This window comes from Copadichromis virginalis, linkage group LG22 (genome assembly GCF_057382275.1).
Source record: "Copadichromis virginalis isolate Kocher_CV1m ecotype Utaka linkage group LG22, C_Virginalis_male_GT1.1, whole genome shotgun sequence".
Classification (NCBI taxonomy): Eukaryota; Metazoa; Chordata; class Actinopteri; order Cichliformes; family Cichlidae; genus Copadichromis; species Copadichromis virginalis.
This window is the reverse complement of record NC_140638.1, coordinates 27,838,011-27,862,663: the sequence shown is the minus strand read 5'-3', so window position 1 is coordinate 27,862,663 and position 24,653 is coordinate 27,838,011. Positions and strand designations below refer to the sequence as shown.

The 24,653-nt window shown below is 41.4% G+C and overlaps 1 protein-coding gene across 5 annotated transcripts in view; it reads right to left on the bottom strand.

Annotated features, from left to right (window-relative positions):
• Window positions 1-242: 242 nt before the first annotated feature.
• Window positions 243-24,653, bottom strand: part of phactr4a (phosphatase and actin regulator 4a) — a 36,612-nt gene continuing 12,201 nt past the window's right edge. For 2 of the 5 annotated variants that reach the window (XM_085445283.1, XM_085445282.1), the window contains 13 exons: window positions 16,072-16,242; window positions 15,902-15,982; window positions 14,559-15,824; window positions 12,576-12,944; window positions 9,743-9,874; window positions 8,673-9,246; window positions 7,932-8,164; window positions 4,750-4,909; window positions 4,436-4,491; window positions 2,362-2,423; window positions 2,117-2,254; window positions 1,526-1,602; window positions 243-1,383 (listed from right to left, as the gene is read on the bottom strand). In XM_085445283.1, coding sequence (XP_085301409.1) covers window positions 1,368-1,383; window positions 1,526-1,602; window positions 2,117-2,254; window positions 2,362-2,423; window positions 4,436-4,491; window positions 4,750-4,909; window positions 7,932-8,164; window positions 8,673-9,246; window positions 9,743-9,874; window positions 12,576-12,944; window positions 14,559-15,824; window positions 15,902-15,982; window positions 16,072-16,242 — 3,335 coding nt within the window. In that variant the 3' untranslated portion in view covers window positions 243-1,367. The remainder of the gene's footprint in view (window positions 1,384-1,525; window positions 1,603-2,116; window positions 2,255-2,361; window positions 2,424-4,435; window positions 4,492-4,749; window positions 4,910-7,931; window positions 8,165-8,672; window positions 9,247-9,742; window positions 9,875-12,575; window positions 12,945-14,558; window positions 15,825-15,901; window positions 15,983-16,071; window positions 16,243-24,653) is intronic. The other 3 variants (XM_085445285.1, XM_085445284.1, XM_085445286.1) reach the window with 3 other exon arrangements.

Below are 24,653 nucleotides of genomic sequence, written 5' to 3'. Positions count from 1 at the left end.
TGCACTTTTCTAAAGACAGATCCACTACATGGAGGGAAGAAAATATTCTAATCATGGCTTAACTGTCTGTTGTCTTTAGGCTCAGATGGTGGTGACTTATTTATATAGCACATCTTTATAACACTGCCCTCATCTGGTCATTTTAAAAGGCTATATCCCTCCCATTCACACATTTCTGCTTTATTTGCATCCATGTCATCAGCAGACAGAGGCATGAAGAGACTTAAATAATCTCACTGGACTGCATGACAAATCACATTTTATTTTCTGAGCGGATTGTACAGTTATTCAGTGTTGTTGGAAAACAGTTTAATGGTCTCTGTATCAAAAAAAAAAAAAAAAAAAGTACCATTACTACTAGGAGATAATATCTGAGAAATACTTTAGAATTAAAACATGTCAGTGTTGCATGTCAGTAGTTTACAATACAAAGTAAATCAAATCTACACGATTGATCTATACAATAGCAGCCACCTATGGCATATACAAAGTACCATAAAACAGCCAGGAAAATAAAAATATGTACATTTTCATGCTGTGAATAATTCAGTTATAGACATAGTTTAATTAGAGGTTCAAAAACTTTATAGTTTTCGATATACCTGATTAAGGAACATAAGGTGCCTTATTAAAAAATGATCTAGGGATATGTCCCATGAGAATCAACTACATGATCAGCAAAGTACAGTAAAATGCACACATTAGGATATTATGTGTCACTGTCAATAAGTATCAATATGTTGTTGATTCAAACAAAGTGACGACTCAGTTGTAAATAAGTCTTTCACATTTTGTCTGAGCCTTTCATTATTTTAGGTCTTCGATGATTTCAGTAGTAAGGCAGGTGCTGTGTGGCACCTTTGGGTACACTCAAATAAACAGTTTTTAAACTAGTCAGTTTAGTGGTACCATCAACAGTGCTAATATGAACCGCTTTGTGTGCACAGTCTTTCTGTTCTGGAAGAAAGGGAGAATATATTCATGAAGGCATCGGGAAGAGATTTACCCCCTTCAAGGTCAGTGTCTGAGTCCCCAATACAACGGGGATGTTCGCACGTGGCGCTCGCCCTTTTTAGTGTTGGCACCGTGCGCCTCCAATATGGATGCACCGACAAACTCCTCCTTTCCTGAATTCCACAGTGTCAGATCTGCCTTAGACCTCACTGTGGGTGAACAGATGTGTGGCTCCTTAAGTCCTTGTTCCATTTAGTGACGCCGTCTTCAGCAGGTTAGCAGGCATGGATTTTAAAAAAAGATATATATATATATATATATATATACATAAAATGGACCAAAGGGGACCACATATTCAGTTTGTACCGCCTCGTTCCCCCCAGTTTAAGTGCTATACTGGTCGGCACGGAGAACTAAGGCCGATGAAACCTGGAGGAAAGAGGAAAAGTCAAGAGGTCAGTCTAGACGCTACACTCAAAAATAGCAAATAGTACATAAAGAATTGATGTGCTGAATAAAGCTGAAAAACAGCTGGGATGAATGTTTAATGAGAGCTATATGTGAGCCTGACCGGGTATAGATCCTGCTCTCTTCGTGGACCTCCATCTCTGAACTCTTGAATTCGTTGAGCTCCTTGCGGATAGCAGCCTGAGAAGAGGAGGAGACATGAAAGAGAGAGCGCTTCAGTGGGAACGGCTTTTATCCGTTTACAGTAGAGCACAGGAGAAGAAAGGCAGCAACGGATCAAAGCTTCATGTATTTTGATGATTCCTCAACTCTTAATGCTCCACAAACAACACACACACACACACACACACACACACACACACACACACACACACACACACACACACACACACACACACACACACTTTTCGAACAAACTCAATCTGTATTTGATATCATGCCATATTCCAGTTTCCCCTCTCTCCCTAACACTCTTCACTTGGCTCGGTAATTCACCTGGTAAGTCTAAACCCAGCCATTATGCAGTACCTGTGCTGCATTCCAGGGATCCTTCTTTGTTACCAAATCTGCTTGGAATGCAAATCCTCAGAGTGGTAAAATACTTGCAATGTTTAAGCTACCCACTGCTGAGAAGCTCCAAACCACAGGAGGCCTGTCACGATAAAGAGATGCGTTAGAAGGTGAAGTCTCTCACCTTATCAGCAGGTGTTAGCTTCGTCCACGGCTTGTCTGCTCTGCGATCGTAGTCCTCAGCGTGGGTGCTTTCGACGTACTCATGGAAACGCAGGATCTTCCTGGCTTGAAGCTCGGCCACTGTGGGTCTCTGAGACAGCTGATGGTAGAATGGACAAGGCTGCTGTCAGTTTCTTGTTCACAACAACAGCAGCAACAGAAACAAGCTCTCACATTAAAGATAAAGTCACTTTATTGTATCCTAACCTTTCTGGTGAGCCTCCGCTTGATCTCGCTTCTCTCCAGCCGTCGGTCCACTTCGTTCTTGGCTGTGGGGAGGAGAGCACATTCCATGAGATAGGGAAACACTACAGATAGATTTCACCTGAGCTGCTGTCAGCACGCTGCCCTCACTGGAATCTTTAATCACTGCCTGGCTCTGCACAAGGCACTGCATTGTTTTTAGCACGCTGAGGAGCATCAGTTCTGTAGAGTCATCTGAGGACAAGTGAGCTGCAGCGGGGCAGAATGAATCCTTGCAAACTTGCTGACAGATTCTGAGAAGTATTAAACCTGGAATCGCACTCAGCATCACAGTGATGCTGCATCAGTGATCTACCACAGATAATCTGCTCCTCATAGTTTTGAACTTTCTGTTCTTGTGTTTTAACATGTAAGCAATGGTTTCTTATTTCAGAAACCTGGGTTATATATTTGTTAATTCAGGCAAAAAATATAGAAGTGTTGAAATACTTGAGGCAGTTTGTCCATCGGAGGGCACTCACTCTACAACATCCCTGTTGGGAACAACCACCACAGGTTTGGGCCTGTACTGAGTTCACTAGGCTCCGGGCATCGTTCCACTCTCTGGGTTCATTTAAGCTAACAGTGGCGATCAGGACAAGCAGTCACACAGAGGTTAACCCAGGGTTTCCCCTACACGTTCGCATGAAGCCGTGGTGATGGTAGCATCTGACCAATCTTTCACGGATCCTATAGCTCGTCTTCCACAGGACAGGACTCCTGTGAGTGCTGCAGCTCGCCAACATAAGAGTGAATCTAGATAACAAAAAGATACCCTAGGAATACTGACGTTGCTTCACAGTACAGGCCTCTGATCCGAGCAGAGTGGAAACAAGTATTTACTTGTAAACTTGTGACAATAAGAGCAGATTATTTTAAACTGCAGTATCATCTTATCGTAGTTAAGGACTCATAAATATCTCAGTTTGTTTCGTTTGTCTGAAATTTTTTTTTTTTTTTTTTTTTTTAAATCAACAAATACCAGTATGTATGCTGGTTACAGAACATTGGTTTTCCAGCACCAGCAGTTGAAAGTCCATCACTTTGATTTCAGGTTAATGGTTAAAAGGAATAACACACTGTGTACAGCTTCTGGAATTGTGCTGTGCAGCTATACTGCACACGTTTCAGTTACTTCACTACTGCATGCGATTTCTCTCCCACCGCACAGATTCTGGATAACGAGGACAGATTGTATTAAATTCTAAACAAAGAGTGGGGATTTGTACACAGCCCTTGGTAAGCTTGTTCAAATTTGTACTGCAGCCCAGAGATTCAGGAACTACACAGGAGAAGGCATCAACCACAGAATGATAACAGACAGGACAGCAATGCTCCATCTACATTTTCATCTGAACTGAACGCAAAATGTTATTTTTGTGAAGTAAACAGAGGGGAAAAACATAAATACAAATCAGAATTTAATTTATTTCCATCACATGCGGCAGCAACCCGAGGTCCTTAATAAGTTCAGTGTCTGCTGTGAGGCCTGAATTTGAATACCTCCGACAGTCTCTTAACTAAAGCAGAGCAGCAGCACTGACAGAGCTGCCTGGTGACTGACCACGAGACAGATGGACTTGATATAGTAAATGTAGTGGCTGTGACTCATTAATCGCACGTGTTTGCTGCCATGTCTGGAAGGCAATGAGTAATTTAGACTCAACATCAATATGGACAACAAGCAGACGTGCCGAGTTGAAGAGCCTAAAGGAACATTGGATAAATAACTGATTCAGGCTCTCTAACGTGCACTGGTGTATTTATTCAAGTCACACACAAACTTGTAATGAAGTGCTCTCAGACCCAATAATGTCCAGACTGCTGTGTGTTTAGTGACACCCGTGGTGCCTGAGGCAAAAAGGAAAAACATTTTACAGATGAGTGAATGACTAATGCTCTCTATTGATTTCAAAGATGAGAAAATAGAAAGTGGGCTTCTTAACATTACAGCGCAGACGAATGAGATGCGAGTAAACACACAGCTGAATGGAGACGTGAAGGATGGAGAGAGCAAGAAATGGAGGAAGAGGCTCACCTGGAAGGATGTTCCTCTGCTCCAGCTCTTTTGCTGTGGGTCTCTGACTCAGCCGCCTGAGGGAAGACAATATTTCAGACGGAGCATATTTTTCTTTGGCTTCATTAGATAAATAGTGAAGAGTAGACAGGAAAGTGAGAGAGGGTGTGTTTTGAAGAAGAAAGTGAAGTGCTGCAGATATCGATCTCACTCTACTTTTTTGAGTTTGCTGCATGTTAATGTGAAGCCAACTAAAAAATAAAACTATTCAGGCCCCGTTTTTTCCCCAAAACTGTCTTAACTTTACTCTCGGTACCTAAAAAAAAAAACTTTACCGTATCAGTGTGGTCCCGATCTTGTTCCTCAGTTCCTCCCACTGCTCCTTATTGTTCCAGCTCATGCCATCATTGTTATCCTGAGTCTCCTTCTCTCGCTCTTGTCGCTCCAGTTTCAGCGCCAGCGTGTCCTTCCTCTTCACTCGACTCGCCAGCCCACCTGTTACACACAAGAGGCATGTTTATACATCCAACAACATGCCTACACCTGCATCATCTTTACACAGCTGAACATGGACATTTCAAAGAAGCTAATAAAGACCAAGTGCTTAAAGCTATAGTTAGTAAGAGCTCAGAGCCAGTATCCTCGGTGTGAGAAGCAAAAGGATCAAAGCAGTTTCAAGGAAAATTATGGAGACCAGTTTCCCCAAAAAGATAAAAGGATTCATTTCCAATTACCTGGTGAATTTATGAACATGCTGGAAATCTCTGCAAGCAACAGATGATTTTTTTCAGTTTTTACAATTAATCATATTTTTTTATATATATATATATATATATATATATATATATATATATATATATATATATATATATATATATATATATATATATATATATATATATATATATATATATATATATATATATATATATATATATATATATATATATATATATATATATATTTTTTTTTTTTTTTTTTTTTTTTTTTTTAACATTCTGTCAGTCAAAGTTCTTAGAAAGAAAATCTGAATCGACAAAACTATGATTTTCCCCCAAAAAAAGAAAGAAAAGAAATCTGAGGAATCTGAATCAGTGAAGAAAACTGTTATTGGTCCATCTGTTATTGGTAAGACATGAAGAAAAATCCAGTAACTTCTTCATGTTTCCTCAAATACAGTCAAGGTTGAAGCTGTCTTTAGAGGAAAAGCAAAAGCAGCAGAGACACCTCAGGACATCTGACAACTAGAAATATGGACTAATGAGTAAGAATGCGGGAATTCTGGTTATAGTTGTAGCTTTTTTTTTTTTTAAGAGGAAAAAAGAAAAAATAACTGGATGGTAACCGTGTGTGGTTAACACAGTGGATAGATGGAGAAGCCGTGGAAAATTTATTCAGAATTCAAGGAAACATCTAACCACATTTAATAGCTGGTTTGACCTTAATGAGATCATCATTATTTTTAAAGCAGGAAACTGTGCTGGTGTGGTGAGTTAGAGTGAAAGCAAAGCAGCCAATCACAGCTCCGTGTATGTAAAAAGTCCTTGAAGACCACTAGAATAAACTGTGTGCAAAGCAAAGCATTCAGAAGAGAATATTAAAGGAAAAAAAGACAGAGACTTTGCTTCATGTACACTTTCTTCTTATGATTTTTCAAAGTCTTGATGTCTTTAGAATTGTTGTTGCCCGTAGAAAGTAAAAATAATGAACTGCCCTTTAGGCCTCTGGCAGGTGGTGTCCAGAAAAATCTACAAAGTGAGACAATTTTTTCCCAAAGAACAGAGCATCACGAGGAAAGAAACTGGCAGATCGGTTATTGACAGTCTTATGTAAATTAGGAGACCCACAGTCTTCCATCACTTTGAATTAGAGCTGGGCGATAGAACGATAACGATATGTATCGCGATATAACTTTTACTCGATAGAGAAATTAAGCTATCGCGATAGACCTCGCCGCTCTTGACCTCTTAAAAAAAAAAAAAAAAAAAAAAAGGTCAGCCAATCCAAATTAAGTAGCGCAGAGCCGAACCAATCACAGCCGCAGCGTCACATCGCGTGACTTGTTACGTACAGCACAAGTGCCAAGCCGCACGTGTGTTTGTTTGGGAAGCAGCCAGCGGGTAATGGAGGAAATGAGTGTGCCGACTAGAAAAATCAACCGAGCGTGACCGAAGAGAAAACAGATGATGGTTCCAATGCCGGAGAGATTGTCGAACGGAAGAGCCATAGAAGTTCCGTAGTGTGAAGGTATTTCGGCTATTTCAAGTCTGACAAAAAACAGAGTAGCGTGCACTGTAAATTGTGCCGAAAGCAAGTCTGGAAATACAATAAACTGGTGCATGCGTCACACTGTGCGCCACGTTATTGTTTCGGTGAAATGAATTTCTACAATACTGTTACTGTTAATTCTACTCTCTGCAGTGTTTAAATGCTTACATATACACACAGTTACTGTCCCTCCACACATACGACTCGGTTCTGCTTCTATGCCCCAGCTTTGTTTACTTTTTCCCACCGAGGCTTCTAGACTTCTGATTGGCCAACATTTCTGCACGGTTAGGAATCTAGCGCCACCTGCTGCTTTGGCATGTTCATAGCAGCGTTTTCCTTCATTTCTGCCTTTACGTGTGGACGGGATTATTTTTTAAAACGAAAACGGAAAATCTCCGTTTTCAAAAATACCCGTGTACGTGTGGACGTAGCCTCAGTCTCTGACTGGAAGCGCTAATTCGTCATTCGGCTTTTGTCAGACTAAAGTAACTGTTAAAACTGTTTGAAAAGCTAAGCTATACAACAAGGAGAGATTGAGAATTTCCTTTTAGTTCTCAGTTTATTTGATATTGACAAAAGTTAGTCAGTTTTGTCTGTTCTTCTGTAAAACAAACTAAGATTTATTTTTAGAATTAATATTTTGTTTCTAAGTGGAATTGACAATTTAGTCTGTTTCGTTTGTTCTATTTTGAAACTTAAACGCTTTAGCGGCTGCCTTTTGTGTAGTTTGCAATATTTGCCTTTATTTATCTGAAAAAGTCTCATGTTCCTTAAGTACATCTACCCTGTTGAACTTATTATGGGAAATAAATATTTAAATAAAAACAAGCTGCTGATTATTTCACATTTTACTTGTGAGCAACGGCACATTTAAATCTTACAAATATAGTTATTTGGCTTATATCGTGATAGATATCGTTATCGCCTGAAATGAAAAAAACATATCGTGATATGAAAAAATCTCATATCGCCCAGCTCTACTTTGAATGTTTTCAGTTATTATGCTTGAGGAACATTGAAACCATAAACCTGACAGCTTTAAGATGTCAGTGCTTTAGGAAGTATTTCCCATTACACTGATATTTTAAGTATTACATATCACATCCTTTACTTTTATTGAAAACAATTTCCTGAAATGAGAGACACTAATTTGGCTGTGAGCTGAGGTGAAAACTATTTTCTATTCATCTTAATGTACTTAAAGATAAGTGGGATTTTTAAATGTCACTTTACAAGTGGAACTTACTTGGAGGGCCTTCCTCGTCTTCATCACTTTCTTCGTCTTCTCTGTACAGGATGGGGCCATCTGAGTCCGACTCCTCCTCGCTGTCTCCAGGGCCTCCACCCTCAGGGATGACGGACACTCTGGGGTCTCCAATCAAACCTCTCCTGCTGCGGGGCTCCAGCTCCGGCTGGTTGGACGGCTTAGGGGTAAGTTTGCGCATCTCCTCTTCAATGTCAAAGTCATCGTCTTCTGGCCTGTGAAGGAACACAGCAGCTGTTAAAGAGCAATAAGCCCACCCTGTCACAAACCCGCACATTGCATTTGGGAGCAATTGGGTGGGGTGCTATTATAAAATATTTCCTGTGAATTTGAAAACTACTTCTGCTTGAAATGCCCATCCCTGGTGCGCAGCTGAGGCAATAAAACAGAGGTCGTTTGCCTCCATCAAACAACATCTGTTTGTACCGATTTGTATAGAAGACTCAAAGGCGTTTAATTTTGATATAACAGTTTAGCCACACACTATGTTTGCAGCAGCTCATTCAAACTTTGAACAGTTTTATTATTATGATGTGGTTTAAGCACATTAACCCACATCAAACTATTCTGTCATGAAGCTACGTTTCCAAAATAAAGCCAAATGTGCCTCTTGATTTGTTATGCATCTGCATATTCCAAACATAAATAAAAATAAAACCTGTGCCTACCCAGTGTTGGTCACTATATAATGAGTGCATAATGTGAAGCATATGGAGCACTTACAGCCTAAGTGGTTCGATGGTGATGGGGAGAGAGTGCCGTGAGTTAAGCCCCACTTCTGTGGGGATCGCTGGTGGTACCTCAAACAGCAGTGAGTGGGCTCTATGGGAACCGTCTGGGTTTGGCTGAGGTGCACCGGGACTGGCCAGAGCCCTAGAGATGCGAACATGTAGAGGGAGGAGTGGAGGCTGGCTGGGTGGCTCGGTGGTTGGGCTCGGCGGGTTAATTTGCGTCGTGGGGATGGGACCTGTGGAGGGGATGCTGGGTGGCTGGAGCGACTGAACCCTGGGGGGAGATGGAGGTATGTGGGTGGGCGGTAAAAGCAGAGGCTCAGTGGAGGTCTCAGGAACTGCTCCATTTGTCTTCTCTGTGGTATTTCCTTTCAGGACAGCAGGGGGCACCAGAACAGGGGCAGGGGAGGGCTCACGGGTGGCAGACTCTGGGGTCTGACTGGGAGGAGAAGGATCCACAGAAAGGTGCTTGATGACAGGGGTTGTCCTCTTTGGTGGGGTTGGCGGAGAGCGTTTGGTTGGTACCGGGACAACACCTACACCAGAGCCAGCCTGTGAAAGCTCTGCTGTTAAAAAGAGAATCAACAACAAGTCAGTACCTGTTATAAAGCATGATGACAACATATACAACCTATCATGAGCAGGTTTAGACGCACATTCAATCTGTAAATGAGTATGGTTAGTTTTATTAACAAAAATGAACAAAAAGCAAATCTGTCATTTTTAGTGAGGGAGAGATGTTCCTGTTAATTCAGAGCTGGCTGCTGAGTCAGTGGAGGGTAACACAGGTATTAGCTGTATCAGCAGGCTTTTAATGAACATTCCAGTGTGATGAGCACGCTTGGAGCATTTTGAGAATTAAATGCCCACCACATTTCCATGCAGAGCTTTTTTGCCATACATTAGCTGAGCTAAAAAACAGCTACAACCACAAAACACATGCGATGGAGGTCTGGGGTTAAATGAAGGTGAGGTATTCCCTGTTGTATGAAGTTTGTGGCTCTATTCCACCTCTCCAGGCTTTACTACAACAGACCGGGATTGTGGCGCCCCTCTGGGTACCTGAGCAGCACTGGCCAGCCCTGTGATGCAGGTACAAGGGTAGAGAAAAGTAGAGGCCGAGCTCACTCTGGCGTCTCCAGCTGGTCCAGTAACAAGGCTGTCTGACCTTAGAGCCCCTGTTCAACGTGGAAGCTGGCAAAAATGAGTGGAGATGTCAGGGATAGGGCTGGGTTTACATTCCAAGTTGGGAGATGAATATGAGAGGGAGGGGGTTCAGATAATGGTTTCTTGGCTTTACTTTGCCAGAAGCAGAGTGTACATCCATCATTACACAGTAAACAACTTCTGTGGAAAAATATCTCAGAGCAAAAGATAAGCACTTTCCTCATTGCATTTAAAAAAAAAAAAAAAAAACCCACTAAAGTGTGGTGTGGTAAACATTCTTGACAGTTCAGGGAATTAAATCACAGGGAAATTATGTTTCTTCTCATTTTGGCTGGCCCATCAGCAGCAGCTACAATCACATATACATATCAGCTGGACTCAATATTATTAATATTATTATTATTATTATTATTATTATCATCATCATCATCATCATCATCATCATCATCAGCCTTTTTATTGCAGGTCTAAATTAAAACCCTAAATGTAAATATCAGTCTCAAATGCACAATACTGGTCATTAAATGATTTACACATCACACAGCATAGTTTTTAATATAACACAGCCTTAAAAAGTAGGAACAAAGCATCACAGAGGGAACAGAAATGAAAACTGAAAACAGAAGATGAGACCTTTTCTTTATCACAATCATATACTGCAGTAACGTGCAACGCTTGACAAAAGGCAGTGGAATGTGTCACTGCCACAGAGAATCAGCAGGTTTCAGATACAGTGCTGTAAACAGGAGCAGCTGTGGCATGCTGGGACAAAGAGATAAATACTAAAAGCCAATCCTTTTTTTTTTTTTTCCATAAATCTGCCTTGCGGTGCAATACTACTAATGCTGCATAAGAGGAGCAAGCTCGTGCGTGTCTCCTCGACTGAGAGTGGCGGAAACACCGAAACTTCACAACTGGTGACATACTGGAAAGCACACACATCAGTGACATCCGTGAACAAGTACGGATATTCTGTATATCAGGATTACATCATGTTCAAATGGTGAAGTAAAAGCAGCACATTTACAACTTCAAATCCACTAAAGAGCAATTCTACTACTGTGAGCTTTTAATACTTTTAATGAGGTCTGAAACACCTGTATCTAAGTCACAATTTATTTTTAATTGCATATATCACTACATGAACTATCTTAATTGCCCCTTGGGGACAAATGAAGTCTTTCTGATTCTGAACTATGTGAGCCCTTTGGCCAATAACAAAAGCTGACTGTAGTAAGGGTTTAGCAAACATGGAGGTTTGGGTTAGAGCATGCCTCACCAAAGAGAGAAATTAGCTGGAAAAGGTTGAAGTCATCAGTCTACATTCAGTCCATTGAAAATGTCTATAAATGGAGACAACTTAGTTCTGTGGTCATTCTCTTATAAGTGGGATGAAGCACAAAGCTGATCTGTGACCTCAGACAAGCAGCTCAGAACAACAACTAAAGATGTAAAGGAAGTTAACTAACATGTCTGTTCATGACTGTATGCAGATCACTGATCAGGCATTGTTTTGTGTTTGTGTGATCCTGAATGTCAAAGTCAAGCTGGTAACAAGAATGACCTTGACAAACAACAGTCAGTGTTTGGATGAGCATGTGATTACTATGAGACAGTTTTCCTTATTTGTAGCTCTCTGTTGCAGCAAGATGTTTGGTTCTAGGCTGGCCTGGCTAAGTGCTTAGCTAACCTTTTCTGTAAGGACCAAAACAGAAAGAAAGAAGGACAAGGGGGAAAAAAGCACTTCTATCTACTTATATGGACTATTTTTACTTGCACATTACTTTTCTCAGTTTATACATATATTAAAAAAAACACCTATACTTTAATCTTAATAACTGTACAGTACTCTGTTATTGTAACTATTTTCCATGATGTAAATATTTTCTCCTGTAAACGTTGTGTATGTTTCTGTTCTGTTTATATATGTGCTTTTATTCTGCTGCTGTTACAACCAAATTTCTCCTTGTGGGACAATTAAAGGATTATTCTATTCAGTTCTTTCAGATAGAATCACAATGTCTTTGAATTCGCTAATAGTCAAACCTGCAAGATCTAAATATGAAACGAAGTCATAATCACGCTGTTATTCATATACAAGTCACTGAACAAGGCCTTTTTCACAGCATCTATTTTAACGTGAACTACAGTTGTAATAATGACTTTAATGACAGATCGGTTCTATGAAGGCAGAGCCTTTACTATGGTAAATAGTATTTACCTAATGTTCCATGTAAATATGATGAATTAAACAAAGACTTTGCAAACATATCCTTTCTAACAGCAAAAAAAACCCCAGACTTGGGCCCTGTCTATTCCAAGTAGCTAAAAGTGTCCAGCACCATGTATTTGCTGAAGTCTGTAGAAAGACTTATCTGGTCATGTATAACATACCTTTCCCATAAACAACGGGGGAAAAACTCTGAAACACTCACTGATCTCCAGAGTTTGACCTGTGACCTAAGGAACAATGTCCACCATGCACCTGCTTTTCTATTAGAAAAATTTTCCATTATTCTATTTTTCCACCAGAAGTACCACTACTACAGTCAGCGACACTTTAAACCCAGCATTGAAATGTCATTTAATAGCCTCTTTTTCTAAAAACCAAAACATCTTCCCTCTGTCGTCTTTGTACTTGCTCCTAAAAAGGCCATTTTGGGATTTCGTTTGATGAATCCTGTAAAAACAAACAATGTAAAACAGCAGAAGCAGGCAACAAACTCACCAAGCAGTGCAGGGTTGCTGTTGCGGTTGGTGGGTTTTGGTGGGGGGACAGGAGGTTGTTTGGCATGGGGAGGAACGGGGGGCGGTGTGTCAGAGTCAGTTGAGGAAGCAGCAATGAGGGAAGGTCGGGAAGCGTCATCTATAATTAGGGACACCGTCCTTGGGGGTTTGGCTATAGATACAGCAGCAGAGGAGGAGGAAGACGAAGACGAAGAGGATGAAGACGAGGAGGGGGTCGGACTCCTGGTGGACTCATAGATAGGACTAGCGAGGAACTTGGGGGGGAGCAAAGCTTGTTTGGGTGGGAGAGGCAATTGCTGTGAGTCCTGTGTTGGAGGAGTGTCAGGGGTGAAGCGGACACCAGCAGACTCTACAGAGGGGGTAGACACACACACACAAACACACACGCGCACACACACATTAAAGACAAGGTCACAATAAGGTGCTGCATAAACACAAAATGCTGCTGCATAAACAGGAAACATGAAAGGGAACGCTGAAGGAGAAGCTGATGCCCGAGTCAGGCTTATAAAATAATAGAGCTTAACCAGAGGGAGGGCAACTCGGATCAAGGTTCTGCAATTATTAGAGGATGAGAGGCAACGTGAATCACATGATGTAAAAATCACACACAGCAGACAAGGAGGAGGATCAAAGATGCACGGAGGGGTCTTAATGATTTGTTTTCCCGCTTTTCGTGTTCACCTAGATTCATGTATCTAAGCTCAGCATTTACCGGTTCATCTTCATTAGCCCATCAAAATGAAGGTTTAGTCATTTACTAAAAATGCCTTTGCAACACCATCAGGACACTGATTAGCAGCGGTTTCATCATAGCTAAGCATCCACTGATTAAGAAAACAGGCACAGACACAAGAAATTACATCGCAGATTCAAATTGGTTTCATCAACTAAACAGGTAAACAACAGATACGACAGCAAATTTGAATTGCCATCGTATCTGTTGGTCGATAACAAAATATCAACCGATAATCAACAGATAATTTAACTTGCAGACAAAAATGCTTAGATTATAATAAACTGCCTTGGTAGTAGTCCACTTGAAACATTTAAGTCACTACAAGCTTAGTAAGTAACTCCTTTTCCCTACATGAAATGCAGATACAGTGGCTCTGGAAGTGCCACTACACTGATGCAGAAGCAAAAGTTGTTTAAGATGAAATAAGGCAAAATCATTGTTCTTACACAATATGGGAAACTTGCAGCTTGTGAAATCCAGACATGTGCTACACACACTACTGGCTCCTAACAACTACTCACTCACAGGCCTACAGGAGTTATTCAATTTAAAAAAATCAGTGCCTACAACGTGAATCAGCTGTCTTTTGTACAATAACTTAAAAAAAAAAAAAAAAAAGGCAGGCAAGACTTCATCAGAAAGCTGAGCACCTGTACTGCAAAACTGCACAATTTCAGGATGTATTTTTGATAATTCACTGCAGACAACTTCAAAAGGTGCATTGTGGGTAAACCTTTCATGATCAGATCACTGTGTGCTGGTTCATGTCCAGAGTGACTGCTCTTTACTTGACACAGAAAGCTCAAGCCCATCAGTGCAGTCACATTTTCATGAAATCGCAATTATCAAAGATGGCCATGTTGCTCATAACATGACAAAAGGTTGAAATTAAACCTGCAAACCACACCTTAGTATATTTTGTGTTGAATTGTGGTTTTCATTCCTTGAGCAAGTAGAAGGTCAAATTAACATTTGGTGAGTATGTAAGAAATATATTTTGACACAAAAGGAAGCTGAAAGATGAGACTGGTATCAAAAAGTAAGTTAAAAGGAAACCATCCGTTTACTGTAAGATGTTCTGGCCAGCCACCTAAACCAAACGGTGATATAGACGAACTTTCAGTTTGTCCAAAATGCACTTTTTCAAGTTTCCTTCAGTGAGTTATCAAAAAGCAGATCAAACAACTTGGGTATCACTAAAGGCTTCTGAGAGAGAGACCTCACCTGATCGTTCTCTGAACTCTGCAGGGGCTACGTATCTGGGCAGGGTGCTCCTTCGGTCAGACTCTGACGCAGGGCGAACTTTCTTGCTTTCCTCTGAGGAGCTCTTCTGGAGAGGAGGCCTCAAGTCAATCTCAGAGGCAGGCCTGATGATAGGCTGAAAGTTGTCCACAGACCGCTGGGGTCCTGGCCTCTCTCTCTCATTTCTTTTGGCCCAGTTATCCCGTTTGTCCTCCCTCTCTACTCGAGCATCTTTCCTCTCGTGGTTTTCTCTGTCCCTGTCATCTTTGTTCTCTCGCCAGTCTCTCTCGGGACGCCGATCCCTCTCTTCTCTCCTGTCTCTGTCATCCCTTTTTTCTCTTTCATCACGCTTCCTATTTTCTCTGTCCTCCCGCTCGCGGCGTTCTCTTTCATCCCTGTCTCTCCTTTCCCTGTCGTCCCTATCCCTCTTGTCCCTCTCATCCCGCTCTCGTCGTTCTCTTTCATCTCTGTCTTTCCTGTCCTTCTCTTCGCGGACTCGACGCTCCCTCTCATCCCGATCCCTCCTTTCAAGGTCCTCCCGGTCCCGCCTCTTGTCCTCGTCGCGGTCCCGCCTCTTGTCCTCGTCGCGGTCCCGCCTCTTGTCCTCGTCACGGTCCCGCCTCTTGTCCTCGTCGCGGTCCCGCCTCTTGTCCTCGTCGCGGTCCCGCCTCTTGTCCTCGTCGCGGTCCCGCCTCTTGTCCTCGTCCCGGTCCCGCCTCTCACGCTCGTCCCGGTCCCGCCTCTCACGCTCGTCCCGGTCCCGCCGTTCTCTGTCTCTATCTGTCCTTTCATCCCTCCATTCTCGCCTTTCTCTGTAGTCTCTATCTTCTCTCCGGTCAACTCCACCATCCCTTTCTCTTTCCTCTCGCCTATCCCTTTCTTCCCTGTCCTTCTTTTCATCTCTGCCGTCTCTTCTCTCATCTCTACGGTATCTATCATCTTGTTGAGACCCTCGAGGTAGAGTTCCTCCTTTCTTATCAATATCTGATGGCAGACGGCTTCGTTTGTCTACATCAACAGCAAGCCGTGCATGAGTGTCCACATCCAGCGGTGCCCGGTTACTTCGAGAAGCGTCAGACGGCACTCGGTTACGACGTTCATCTAGTTGGGGTAGCCTGGAATTCACCTTAATGTCCGACTCCCCTCGAGACACTCGCACCCCCGCTTCTGAGAATCTGTCCACATCCATTGGCACAGGGTGACCATTTTTAACTGGTGGAGCTTTGGAGTGGTTCACTTCATTACTCTCTGTCAAAACAGTGAAACGAGTGTCATTAAAGTTGGATCCAGTTCAGCCACAGAATGCGTATTACAGGTCTACCTACCGTTCTCTGGGTCGTCCTTTAGAACGCCTTTTGCTATTAACTCTTGGCGGCTTTTCCTAACTGAAATCTTCCTCTCCAAAACTAAAACAAAAAGTAAAAACACATACATTAAGCACGATGTAATGATTTACACAACATGCAAACGCGACAAAATCCTGTAGTAACCATACCTATGGATGTTTCTGTGAACTTGTCACTTGGCTTCTTCTTCCTCCATTTCCACGGCTTGAAGATATTTCCCATTTTGGAAAACTTGCCTTTACGTTTAGCTGGAGGCGTTCCTCCACCAGAGCTGCCTTCCTCACCTCCTTTTGTGCTCTGTTGTAGGTCAACCTCATCATCTGCATGAACAGGACACAGAAAAACAATTTCAACTCATGACAACACCCTCACACATTAATCCAGTGTCACACTTATCCCTTATTTTGAGAACATACAACCGTCTAATGTAAAAACTAAACAGCCTTTACAGGCTGCACCAGTGCAGGGCTGCCTTATTAACCGCCATAATGAAAACACTAACCTCTAAACAAGTCCAGTCCAAATTCCACTCCTCCACCTCCTACTATTTACAGGGTGGTGTGAATTAATGTGTGTGTGTGTGTGTGTGGGGTGGGGTGGGGGGGGGGGGGGGTTGCCACTAAGGTGACAGTGGGGATTCAAGACCATGTGGTATTCTCCTCCATTTGTCACACCACCACTATCAAACTGAAAACCTGAAATATTCTTGGCTTTAAGGGGGAAAGTACATATCTGAGTTAGAATTGGTAAATGGACTGATTCTAAAATAGCGCTTTTCTACTCTCACTGAGCACTCAAAGCGCTTTATACAACTTGCGCATTCACCCAATCATAACCATTCACACAAGCACTTGATCTAAGGTTTTTAGTGCTTCTATCTAGCATTCACTCGCATTCTCACTCCAATGGATGCATTGGAGGGCAACATGGGGTTAGTATTTTGCCCAAGGATATTTGGCATGTAGACTGGAGGAGCCTGGAATCAAACCACCAACCTTCCTGTGAGTAGGTGACCGCTCTACCACCTGAGCTACAGCCACCCCCATTCTAGAACAGGAGCATTCCAGAGGAGGTGTTTTGAAAATCCCGAGAAAGCCATAAGTGGGTGTGAATCTACCATTATAATTCTTAGGCGGTGAGTCGGCAGCAGTTATAACTGTTACACAATACTGCACTGGAGCATGGCAGACAGTGACAGGAAGTCCTGTGGCATTTCAACGTTTAATGTCCCTGAAAGGAATATTAAAATGTGCTTATTTAGCTGTAGCGGTTAGACTACACATTTTATGCATCCCTCTCTACTATAAATGAGTTCATTTTATATCTTGGCAGTCAATGACATACCCAACAAGTTCCTTCAGGAACAGGTCCAGAGAGAATTTCTTAAAAATGCTATACACAGCATTTCGGTTACATTTCACACTCAGCCAGACCGGGCAAAGGTCAAACTAACAGATCGGCAAACTAGTCATTAGTCACCAATTCAAAATTCTTATAATTTTCTTATCTCAATATGCCTCACAGTGAGAAACTGAGCTGTGACCGGTGTGGCACAGGGTTTAGATAAATGTGGCCATTGGTCAGAGTCCTCAGAACATTGTGCTCCACCCCCGAGGGGAATAAAAGACAAAAAGTCTGAAAATCTGGATAAAATCCTGGAGGGATAATGCAGAAAAATCAGTATTGAATGTCCATGATCTTTGGGCACGAAGGCCCACAGCGTTAATAACAGAAATGATTCTGTGATGATAATCACTGCAACAGCTCAGGAAATCACTCTGTCTAACCACAGTTTGCCATGCCATCCACAATTTGAAGCACTGTCATGGAAAGAAGAAGCCATATGATCCAGAATCGCCAAAGTATTCTTGAGGCCGAAACTCATTTAAAATGGACCGAGGCAATGTGGAAAAAACTGCTCTGTCATAAGACCAATGAAAAATTTTAAATGGTTTGGGAACACATTGATGCTTCTTGTTATTAACAGTCTATTTGTGTCTATAAAACTGGCAGATCTGGAAAGGCACCTTCAATGGTAAAAAGCACACACACAGGTTTTTGAGCACCGTATGATGCATCGAGACAATGTCATTGTTTGTCAATAACATTGTTTCATAGGAGGGAAGTCCAGGCACAGTACTGGATGGGTTTATACTATGATTAGCAGAGACAGCTACCTTGACAAACTATTAACTTTTTTTAAATTACTTTTTTTTTAATAATTAAAGTGTTGTATTGGTTAGAGCAGGGCGATATGACCAAAAATATTTATCACGATATACATTTGAAAAATTGCAAAAACAATATAACTGACGATATAATTGACACTAGACAAAATACTTTACAACTCCACAACTTTATTAGTGCTAAAGAAAAAAAAATAAATAAATGTATTTTCACTTAAACAAGCAGCTGGTTTTTTTGGGGTTTTTTTTTTTTTTTTTTTTTATGTGCATTAAAGTTATATAAAAATTTAACAGTGAAAATGCAAATTCCTTGCTGACAGTTTAACCAAAAGGCATTTCCAGTGGAAATTGGCCGACATATCCTCAGCATGACCATGTATAATGTCCACGAAACTTAAAGAGGTCATACACACACAATACGGTAATATTATGTTGAAGCACAGTACGTATCACTCTGCGAGGCGCCTGCCTACGATAGCTGTAATGCTCCGACAATCCATCAAGCGGTGTGGGTTCGTAGCTTAGCAAAGTCGTACTAAAACATTTGACAGATTTTCGAGCGCCGTGTACGACATAAAATCGTTTTGAGGTCAGTAAACACAACCAGAATTCATACATAAGGCACACGGGATTATAAGGGGTGCTGACGATTTTCAGAAAAATCAAAGGATTGATTTTAAGCATGCTCTACCAAAAATAGTGCTTTGGTGTGTATCTGACGGACGAAAGCTAAACCAGTTCCACACCACTGAAGTTGCAGCATTTTTACAAACAAATTCTGGTTCATCCGTTTCATTCAACGATCCGCTTTCGCCCTTCTCATTCTCCGTCGCCGCCATGCTTTTTCCACCATGTGCGTATGAAAACAAAGGCGCGTTTTACCCATATTCTATTGCGATATTTCATTGTCTTATTGTTGCCCAACGTTATACCGGTATTACCGTGAACAGTATGATATGGCCCAGCCCTAGTGTTGGTGTTAACCACAAGCTATCAAAAAATACTGATCCACCACAGCCACACTAACAGGGCTGCCTCTGACACAGATCTGTATGCATTTAATTTATAACGACCTGATGAAATATTTGCAGCAGGGTCATCCATCAAACTGTTAACTGACAGAATATTTCAAAATGGCATTTAATGACCAACCCCCCACCATTTGTCTCTGAAATCCTCGGGGGGGGGGGGGGGGGGGGGGGGGGGTCATCCATGGCTCAAGCCCGGATGTTTTTTGAATGATCTCATGAAAGAATTGTTTATTAAGGGCAGGCGTGTTCAGGCATCAGTGTGTCACTGTTGATCAAAGGCCAAGTCACATCTGAAACTCTCCCATCTCTGACCACCCAACAATCTCACAGGAGACACTCTCTCCGGCAGCTCCAACCCAACTGCCTGTGTTGATTGATGGGGGATTGACAAACAGCATTCAATGAAAAATATCTGGGATTCCACCAGCTTTGTTGCAAAGCAGGTTGACCTAGTGACTAATTATGCTAAGGGGCATTAACCCTTTACAGCCGATCGGAGCGGGCACGCTCCATTTTGCGTAACTATTTTTAAATCCCGGTAGCTCTGCAACCACGTAAGCTAGCGCAATAATTTTTTTTGCATATGAAACCGGAGGAGTTGTACTTACATCTTATGCCATCAGCTTGTCCTAGGTCACAGTTTCCTTCCACATATAGCTTTGCAAAAACTGCATAAAAAGCACTTGCAGCAACAAAAACATGATATTCCAGAAACACGCTTCGCCGATCCGATCAGCTGTTTGTAACACTTCCTACGTCCATCAGCGCGAACTATCACATGACCGCATGACCTGCCCGAAACCGGAAGTGACGTCATTTTGCGGAAATGTAGTTTTTTTACGATCGGGGCCTTATGAGCCTATACTTGTGTTTTAAAAAGTTATGTTTGAGTTTATGACTTTCTGTGTCGTTTCTGGGATGCTTAGGACTCATATTGCACTGCTGGAAATAGTTTATTTTGATGCATATGCTGTTATTTTGCAAATTTGCACTATAATATTTATTTTCGTTTTCAATTTTCAATTTTTTTGTAGTTTATTGCACTTTTTTGCAATTTATGTAATTACTATGCACCTAATGCAAACATATTATTAAAGTTTGGGCTATAATGGTTGTATTGATGTATAGCAACTTGAAATGCTCCCAAAAATGGCTCCACAGCATGTAAAAATATAATATAAGCTCTGGCGGACTTGGTTCTATGGTAGGTCTTAAAGGGTTAAAATGCAACACTGCCCCAAATATGATCAATAGGATTCATAATGGGAAGTAGGGAGGCCAGCCTATAACACCCTTAGTTATCAGTTCAGCTAAAGCCTTTTCACAAAAGAAAAAAAAAAAAAAAAAGAGAAAGGCACAGAGGAGACCAGAACAGGCAGAGAAGTTGCAGCAGAGACCGCTTCTAAATTCTGATAAAACCGAGTCATTCTTGACCATGATATGTCCTTCAATGCACATATTACAGAACTATGTATGACTGCTTTCTTCCATTTGCACAATATCTCTAAAATTACAAAAACATCCCATCTCAGAGTGATGCTAAAAAACTAGTTTATTACTTCTAGGCTGGACTACTGTAATTTTTTTTTTTTTTTATTTTATCAGAATGTCCTAAAAAACCTTCAGTCAATCCAAAACCCGACACTACAGTGGTCGGTCTTATCACCAACAGTGATGAGACAGCTTACAGGGAGGAGGTCAGCGCCCTGACCCACTGGTGTCAAGACAACCATCTCACCCTCAACGTCGCAAAGACAAAGGAGTTGATAGTGGACTTCCGGAGGTGCAGAGAAGTACACACCCCCATCACCATCAACGGCGCTGCTGTGGAGAGAGTGAGCAGCTTCCGGTTCCTTGGTGTACACCTGGCTGAGGATCTTACGTGGTCAGTACACACAAACAAAACAGTGAAGAAGGCGCAGCAGCGCCTCTTCTTTCTCAGGAGACTGAAAAGATTCGGCATGAGCCCCCGCATCCTCAGGACCTTCTATCACTGTGCCATTGAGAGCATCCTCACTGGATGCATCACCACCTGGTATGGCAACAGCACCGCCTACAACTGCAAAGCTCTCCAGCGAGTAGTGCGGTGCTCTGAACGGATAATTGGAGGTGAGCTTCCCTCCCTCCAAGACATCTACAGGAAGCGGTGCCTGAGGAAAGCGGGGAGGATAATCAAGGACTCCAGTCACCCCAGCCATAAACTGTTCAGACTACTTCCATCAGGAAGGAGGTTCTGCAGCATCCGGTCCCGTACCAGCAGACTGAGAGACAGCTTTTTCCATCAGGCCATCAGACTGCTGAACACTTCATAGACACCTCAGCTTCACTACTGGAACTTTAACATTATGCACTCCATACTGTACAGTAATGCCACTGTTTTGCACATGTCTCAACTCTGTATATTTTATTTTATACATTTTATTTATTGTTTACTCTATTTAAATTGTAAAATATGTGCACACACACACACACACACACACACACACACACACACACACACACACACAAAAATATTTAGTATACACATCCAGAAATGCATATACTATTATATATTGTACATATATTTATTAGTTTCAGATGTAGCCATTCTTGTATTTTGCTTCTTTACATTATTGTATTTTGCACAACTCTGTTGCTTGTGAAGCTCGCACACAAGAATTTCACTCACATGTGCTGTACCAATGTACCTGCATGTGATGTGACAATAAAAGTGATTTGATTTGATTTGAGAATCTGAAGCAACAGTACTGACCAGGACTAGAAAGAGAGAGCACATTTTTCTTATATTGGCTTCTTTTCATTGGCTACCTGTTAAATCCAGATTTAAATTTAAAATCCTTCTCCTCACAAACAAGGCCTTGAATAATCAAGCCTCATCACATCTTAATGACCCCATCAGGTTGGCAAATTTGAATCTGCCGCTGCTTTTAAAATGTTCATCTCTGATGCACTGAGCCACAGATTCACATATTTACCACATAATTTTCCCATGTAGACCAGAAAAAAATGTAAATAAAAATCATTACTTAAAACAAAGTTATTCTGATGACCACAGTGAAAAATAACATTGTAGACATGAAATCATGCATACTGCTTAGAGTAATGTCAGGCTTAGACAACAGTGTCTCACTCTCCTCAGAGACTGTGGCATATATGCATGACTGTGGTATGTGTAACAATGAGTAACCACAACAACATGGGGATGCACCGTGTCTGTCATCCTGAAACTCTCATAGTTCCCAATAAAAGCTCAGGTTATTTTTCCATGCAAATCAAATTGCACTTCAATGCTAAAACTTCGTATGCTGTATATTCACATAGAATATATTATGTTATCATAACACTGACATTTACCATTTACAAAGTCAATGACTCCACTCTAAAGGAAAAATTGTGTCTACTCTGCCACAGTGATATTTTAGAAGAAAAAATTAACACATTATTTGAGAGCATTTTGTGTAACTTTTATAAATAACGCATTAATTAATTTGCATTAGTAATTATTGTGTCATTCTGTATCTTGTAGAGGGCCTCATTCTCACTAGGTGAATGCATGAGCGCACTCTTTGCGGAAGAGTCCTACCATCCTTTTTGGCTGCTTGTTTGACCATCAGAATAACGATGGTGTGTGTGCCATGGGCTGCTACAATTTGAGCCAATAGTTTGACACACTGAGTAAATTTTCCATATCTCATCTCTTGGCTTTGAGTCAAGAGGGAGCATATTTTGGTCTACTACAGTTCTTTTTACTCATAAAACGAAACCCAACTCAATGTTCCAAGTACTTCCCATGCTCCGTCCCATCTATCCTGCTTTTGACTATCAAAAAGCTCATCAGGCTGAGCACACGCGCGAAGGTTTTCTGGCAATTCATGGGACACAATTCGAATTTAAATTCAAAATAGACATTTATTTCGTGAAATAACAGTCCCAACCAACAGTGTGAAAGTAGGGCCATCACAGGTTTGACATTTCTGATACAAGTTAAAATCTGCATATTCACAGAGCAGCCTATTAATTCTCCATTATGTGATTAGACTACATAAGATAAAATCATGGATCAATGTTTGTTGACAGCAAATGGTGCATATATACAGCAATTACTCAAGTGGCTCATTTCCAGCATCAGTGACATTACCAGTTTTAGATTAATCATTGTAATACTGAGTAACTTCTACATTGATATATATATACAACTATGCATGCAATTTGTCACCAATCGCAACATTAATTCAATGCTACATATTCCCACACTACACTGTGTCGTCCATCACAAGGCAGGAAAGCATTCCACCGTGTCCCCTTTTCAAGAAGCATTTTCCTCTCACACTTCGCGTCACAGAGCCAACTCAAATTTAGTTGTACAGTAATATTAACAAGCATTCTTTAAGTCACATCGGTGACACCGTGTGGCTCTGCATTTGTTGCATGTAAGGAAATCATAGTAAGACAGCAACCATTTCATTTGGCCGATACCAGTGCAGTTTTATTTATTCTTCATTGTGTCCATTATCCATTTTTTTTTTTTTAAATTTGTGACACAGCAGCTAAAGACATAGTGATGTCATCAGCTAGTTATCTTATTTGCACAAGTTATTCAACAGGACCAATATGGAACATCCAGCTGATAATCTGGATAATATTGATATTCTTTTTCCTTTTAGACTATTTTCTTTTTGACTTTCTTAAAAAATAGAATTCAGACTGTTGGTCAGACAAAACAAGACATTTGAAGTTAAAATGTCAGACAGCAGTCATTACAGTCACCACAGCTGAAATTATCGAAAATATAAGTGAATACATTTGTTTCTTTTGATATATTTCGATAAGTATGTTGTGACCAGGCTGTTGGATGCATGTGTGGAATCCTATCCTATGTGCTCTCTGCACTCATCACTTGCTCTCACAGCTATTCCTGACACTTGGAGTTCAATGGGAGGGGCAGGGTGGCAGTAGACTAGGAGATCACTGAAGTGGTCAGAAATATGGCATGGTGACCTTGTGTTACAGCAAACCAATTGGACAAGGCAGCTTCTCACTGAGTGAGCAAAGACCTAAAGGCAGTGACCTCTGAGAGCCACAGTCAAGAGGGAAAAAATGGCATGCTACTAATGCTCCCTGAGCGAGCAGTCAGAATCTGTCCAAGCTACCGATTTGCTTTAATAAACCAGCTATGAACAGAAAAGCTTTTCCCAGTCACCTGAAAGAGTTATAAAAGCCTTAAACCTATACTAACTAGCTGGTAATACCCTGTAGTCCTCTAGTCAAGCTATCCATATGAGTCATGCCAGTCATGACACACTAATAGCAACTCCACAGAACAGCACACCAGAGACAAAAATGGAGAGCAAATATGTAGCAAAGAAGATGTTCTCGTGTTACTTGTTTTGCAGAGGAACGAGTGTTACAAAATGTTTAAAGGGAAACTATCCAGCAGAATACCACATCACATCAGACCAGGACTGACACACTGCTTTGAGATATTGTTCAAAAGAAAGGAAACACTCCAGTGGT